The sequence below is a fragment of the Olea europaea genome, unplaced genomic scaffold (assembly GCF_002742605.1).
Source record: "Olea europaea var. sylvestris unplaced genomic scaffold, O_europaea_v1 scaffold227, whole genome shotgun sequence".
Taxonomy (NCBI): domain Eukaryota; kingdom Viridiplantae; phylum Streptophyta; class Magnoliopsida; order Lamiales; family Oleaceae; genus Olea; species Olea europaea.
The window spans coordinates 527421-533366 of record NW_019240764.1 but is presented as its reverse complement, the minus strand read 5'-3'; the positions used below and the strand labels follow the sequence as shown (position 1 = coordinate 533366).

General features: G+C 35.7%; 1 protein-coding gene across 3 annotated transcripts; it reads left to right on the top strand.

The window, feature by feature from the left end:
• Positions 1–2021: 2021 nt before the first annotated feature.
• On the top strand, positions 2022–5939 carry LOC111381239 (bZIP transcription factor 16-like). 3 transcript variants are annotated; one of them, XM_023004993.1, is made up of 7 exons: positions 2022–2350; positions 3655–3794; positions 3887–3940; positions 4038–4112; positions 5277–5366; positions 5460–5519; positions 5650–5939. In XM_023004993.1, exons 2-7 carry the CDS (start codon positions 3720–3722, stop codon positions 5848–5850), a joined length of 555 nt encoding a protein of 184 aa, XP_022860761.1. In that variant the 5' UTR covers positions 2022–2350; positions 3655–3719; the 3' UTR covers positions 5851–5939. The 3 variants fall into 3 exon arrangements, with proteins under 3 accessions (XP_022860761.1, XP_022860762.1, XP_022860760.1); XM_023004994.1 differs by lacking the exon at positions 2022–2350 and adding an exon at positions 2490–2761 and having other exon boundaries at positions 3893–3940; XM_023004992.1 differs by lacking the exon at positions 2022–2350 and adding an exon at positions 2490–2761 and having other exon boundaries at positions 5650–5938.
• The last annotated feature ends 7 nt before the right edge of the window (positions 5940–5946 follow it).

Genomic DNA, 5946 nt, shown 5'->3' with positions numbered 1-5946 from the left:
GAAACTAGGTCCTAACTTATGAAATAGGTTAAAAGTCTTGAGCCTTACCTTGGTGATACCCTTTGCTTGGAGAAGTTCCTCAAGTGTTTCGCTCGAGCACGACCTTATATAGAGCAGGTTTACAGTTGGTAAAAAGTAAAAAATGAAAGGTAAATGACCGCATTTATAGAAGTGGAATACGGAAGGCCAAAGATCACCATCTTGAGCCGTTCAAGACACGACATGTGTCGCATATCTGAACATCTCCCTACAACGGTCAAATCATCTCCCAATCAGATCGTCCTTACACATACCTCGACGATGACATTGTTGGGTCCTGTGTACCCCTCCATCGAGCATGAGCCCTACGAAGGAGTGCACGGGGGCCAGTGATACAGTTGATTTTGGAGTCCAGAAGATAACACATTTCTCGAGGACTCTCACATGCCTGTATTTCTCTTTTTGGTGATGCAGTCCTCGATGCTGTTGTCCTCGAGGTGTTTTGCTCGAGGACTATGGTTGAGATTTCCCAACCTTCACTCGTCTGAGTCCTTGAGTGTTTATGCTCGAGCACATCCTTCAAGGTGAATCATCGATCTGTCGGATTCATGGGAAGTCCTACTCTCCAAGGACTCAATGCCAACTGTAACACTATTCATCATAAAATTATATTACGAGTAAGACATTCCTCCCAAGCAGGACTTCATTGGATAAGTACATCCGACTAATTCAATCCTATAAGGACTGAACTCCAACCTCTATAAATATAGACCCTCAACCCATCGATCAGGTACGTTCTCCACACAATTTTCAGCACATATATTTCTTTTCAATCCTCTTTCTAACTTAAGCATTGGAGGGGCGACGAGAACACAATTCGTTGCCTTTGTTTCAGGTATCGAAAGACCATGTTCGTGCTTGTTATTAGTCCTCATTTTCGAGATTTGCAAGGTATGATTTTTTGGTAGCATCACCTAGTTTCTAAAGAAGATGAGCACGTAGATTAATTGATGGCTTTGGCAATTTCAACCCATACTGGGAACATGGGGATTTTGCAGTATCCATAGCTGAAGGAGAAGAAAAGTAGGGGAGAACAAAATAGTGGACTAAAAAATGAAAGGGAAAATAAAAGGAAATAAAGGAAGTAAGGGAAAAAATTAAAGCTTTTTGCAACGCTGTAAGAAGAAAGTTGCAAAAAACGTTGCAAAAAATGGGTTTTAGCAACATGCAATGAAACGTTGCTGTAGGACTTGATTTTAACGTCATTTAATGAAGTTGCAAAAAATAGGCTTTTTGCAACGCAACAGTCAACGAACATTGCAAAAAGTGATATTTTCACAACACTTGACAAAATGCTGCAAAATGCAAGTTTCAGCAACATGCACCGAACGTTGCTATACAACTAGATTTTAACAACGTTCAGTGAACTTTGCAAAAAAGAAGAGTTTCCGCAGCAGTGGGTGAACGTTGCAAAAAGTGACATTAACAACATTCACTTGAAAAATGTTACCAAAACTCAATTACATTAACCAATAGCAACATTTATTTATTAGAATGTTGCGATCAATGTTTTAATACCCGGCCAAGTAAGCAGAGAGGGTCGAGGGTCAAAAGGTCAACGGGGTCGAATCGGGTCAAACCGGAGGTGATAAATATATATTTATAAACATTTTAATTTTATTTTTACAACAATATATAATTAAATTTTTACACCATCAATTCAAATTAAATACTAATATGTCAAATGTATGTTTTTAATATAAATTTTACTAGTTTTTATTTTTTAGATCGCTTAAAAATTCATTTCAATTTTACTAAATAATTTGTATGATTAAAAAATGTTTAGCAATCTTAGAAATTGAGTAATTTAATTGTGTAATCATGCACCATGTGCCCATAAAAAATATTGAAAAAAGTGTGCTTTATTGAAGTTTTTCAATCCCACATTGAAAGTTTATCAATTATGGGATTCAATAAATGGTTACCCGACCCGGGAACCATTATACAGTAAGCAACTACGACACGTCAAAGTCGATTGACACCTAACCCCAATCTCAGCCGTCAATACCAGTCCACGACTCCATCCAGTCATCCAATCATCAACCCCTCCAAATCCACGCTGGACTCTCTCTTTCTCTCTCTCTGTCTCCCTCTCTCTCTCAGCCTGAAAATCGTCGACACAGCGATTCCACCGTGTCGACGATCTCTCACGAACGAAGCTCTAATTTTCTCTCCCTAAATCGAATGAGATTCAGTGTTTTTCTTACTTACCACCTCATTTTTTGATACATATATGATATAATTAAAGTTTATTTGGCTGTTGGGTGACTGAGTTGAGTCAGTAGTTCAGATTGACCGAGTTGCGGATACGGTAATCATTTTAATCAAGTTTATGCTGTTAAATCTTTATAATTTTTATTGATGTATGTTAGTTTATGTAAATTTTCTTGGCTTTTGATAGTTTTGTGGATAAAACTAGGTCACACATATATTTTTCCTGCATCTGTGTCTCAACCCCTCCAAATCCACGCTGGACTCTCTCTTTCTCTCTCTCTGTCTCCCTCTCTCTCTCAGCCTGAAAATCGTCGACACAGCGATTCCACCGTGTCGACGATCTCTCACGAACGAAGCTCTAATTTTCTCTCCCTAAATCGAATGAGATTCAGTGTTTTTCTTACTTACCACCTCATTTTTTGATACATATATGATATAATTAAAGTTTATTTGGCTGTTGGGTGACTGAGTTGAGTCAGTAGTTCAGATTGACCGAGTTGCGGATACGGTAATCATTTTAATCAAGTTTATGCTGTTAAATCTTTATAATTTTTATTGATGTATGTTAGTTTATGTAAATTTTCTTGGCTTTTGATAGTTTTGTGGATAAAATTAGGTCACACATATATTTTTTCCTGCATCTGTGTGTAAATGCGTGGGTAGTAGGTGTACTTTTTATTTCCTTCGTTTATGTTTCGTGGAAAGATTCTAATTAAATTAATATTTTATTTTTATCTTCGAATATAGTTGAATAATGTTAATTTCTTGCTTACCACCTCCTTTTTTAATGTATATGTTATAGTTAAAAGCTTTATCTGGGTGATTTTTGATAGTTAGAGAACACAGTGGTTTTTTAATGTGTATGTAACTGAGTTGACTCGCTAGTTCAGATTTACGGAGTTACTGCCGCTTTTGGCTTTTGCATTACATTATTTATTTATTTATTTATTTTTTGGTTTGTTTTGTTTTATTTTTATTTTTATTTTTTAAGTTGAATTCAAGCAGTTTAAATCTTTGTAATTTTTATTCAAGTTATTTTAATCTAATATGCCCGAAAGTTCTTAGGTTTTGGTGTTTTTAGTGATTATATTTCTTTTGTGTTTCTGGATAAACTTATGTTTCATGTACATTTCCTTGTGTCTATGTGTATATGCTTGGATATAGTGTGAATGTATTCTTGTTTTAACGATTTTAAAAGTCTATTTGATTTGATCGTTGAATATGGTTGATTGAGGTTACTTTCTTTCTCAGTTGTTGACAAGTTTTCAATATTTTATCCAAGTTTACATAATTAGATCTTACGATATTACATAAATGGATCTTAAAGTTTTCATGTGCTGGGCAAAGAGTTACTCGTTGTACTTAACTTCCGAATGTAACAGGATTTTTTGTTTTGTACAGACGCACATTCATGTGTATAACATAATGGTTTGACTGATATTGGAGGAAGTGGTGTAGTCTCGACAATGGGTAGTGCTGAGATGGATAAATCTTCTAAGGAGGGCAAAGAAACAAAGGAGTCAAAATTTTCTTCTTCGCAGGTAATACTGTGTGGGGATTTGTGATTTTAATGCATGTTTGTGTTAGCTAGTTGGAAATGGTTTATTTATTTATTTATTTTTGAAATTTTTAGGAGCAGAATTCAGCAACTTCTGGTATGGTTACTGCTGAATGGGCTGCCTTTCAGGTTAAAAGATTTCTGGAAGATACCCACTTGGCCTTTATGCTCATTTGTCAGCATTTTAGAATTGGTAGTTATGGGGGTGTTGGTTGTGGTTGTGCAGGGGTATTCTCCTATGCCTTCACATGGGTTCTTGGCATCAAGTCCGCAACCGCACCCATATATGTGGGGAGTTCAGGTACCTTTTTACTTTTATGTTTAGTCTCAAGTATTATCAAGCTATTATTTCACATTGCTGTTGTTATTGTATCGATGCAAAATTATCAAATGAAAGGATTTCATATGCACTATCATAGCACCAAAAAAGGAGTTCTAATCCAGGTCGTGGATCAGTAAATTCATCCAATCTCCATAACAATCCTAATGTGTCTAAGTTTTATTTATGGAGTGTAATTGGATCAAGATCTGACCTTGTCCCATGAAATATCCATGAGGTTCCTCTTTTAAAAAGTTCCCAAGAGGGCCTAGATGATCCATAATTTTTTTTCCATTTTTCCTTTCCTTTATTCACTTCCTTATGTTGTTTTAAAAATTAATGTATACTCGTACTAACAAGTAACTTGAAATGGTTAACAAACAGAGATGGTCCATGATAGGATTAAACTAGAAGTTGAAACAGCTTGACATAGCTTAATTATGCGGGGGATAAGCTTCATGGATCTGTAAATATTGCTTATTTAATCTGAGAAAGCATATTCCTCATTGACTTAGCTGACATTCTTCGAGGCTTTACTATTTCTCTATCGTTTTTGAACATCGAATCTGCATGTTACGATTGAGCATATATAAAAGATCTTTGGATTTTTCAATCATATATGAAACTAGTCATGCTCAATCATATAAAATGCCAACTACCTTCAATGAATATATAATTGCTTCATAGGCATGCTTCTGGATTCCCACTGGATTGTTCTTCTGCTTTGGTGCATGACACACCCTGGACTCTCTCCCACTCCTTGGGGAGAAAGACGCAGAATTTGGCAAACCATCTTTTATTTTTCTGAACATATTCGCCTTTTATGTTAAAATGTTTAATTTTAATTTATTTTTAAGTGTTTTCACTCTCCTTACTGGACATTTCCTAGAAAACATGGTTAAAGAGCTCTTATATAAAGCTTGCTATTTCTACTGGGTTGGAATAATACAAAGACCATAATTAGGCAAGGTCTAGGATCCCACCAATTTGTGAGGCCCATTCATCTGAAACTAGTTTCCCAATGATATCTTTGGATAGTAATGTTCAATTTATCATTTTCATGTCAATTGATGTTGCTATTTTGCCCTTGAAAATTTAATGATTATTTTTAAGATCGTAATTTTTGTTTGAAATTATTAATTGCAGCAATTTATGCCACCCTTCGGCACTCCACCCCATCCGTACGTTGCAATGTATCCCCCCGGGAGTATATATGCACATCCAACTATTCCTCCAGTATGTTGTTGCTTTGTTTGTTAATACATAGCTAGATCATAATCCTTTATTGAATTCTCTAACATTTTTATGGTGTCTTAAAAACTTGATTAGGGATCATACCCTTTCAGCCCTTTTGCTATGCCATCTCCAAATGGTATTGCTGAAGCTTCTGTGAGTTACTGTACCACTTGTTATATTCCCTATCTTTCTTCTCCATTGTTTTTTTTCCTTATTATAATTTTTATTGCTGCAATTATTTCCCATGACCTCTTGGTAAAATGATTTTCAATATGACTTATAGCCTAACACTCCCGGCAACATGGAACTGGATGGTAAGTCATCTGAGGGGAAGGAAAAACTTCCCATCAAAGTATCTAGGGGAAGTTTAGCCAGTTTGAATATGGTTACTGGGAAGGATATTGAACCTGGTAAAACATCTGGTGCATCTGCAGATGGTGTGCATTCCAAGAGGTATGATGAAAGTACAAAACAACTAAATTGAAGGAGACAAATAATTTCATAGTTGTAGTAGGATATGAAGGTACACTTATAATAATTTGTGCCAGGTTCTTACTTTTGGCAAGATACTGGAAACAGG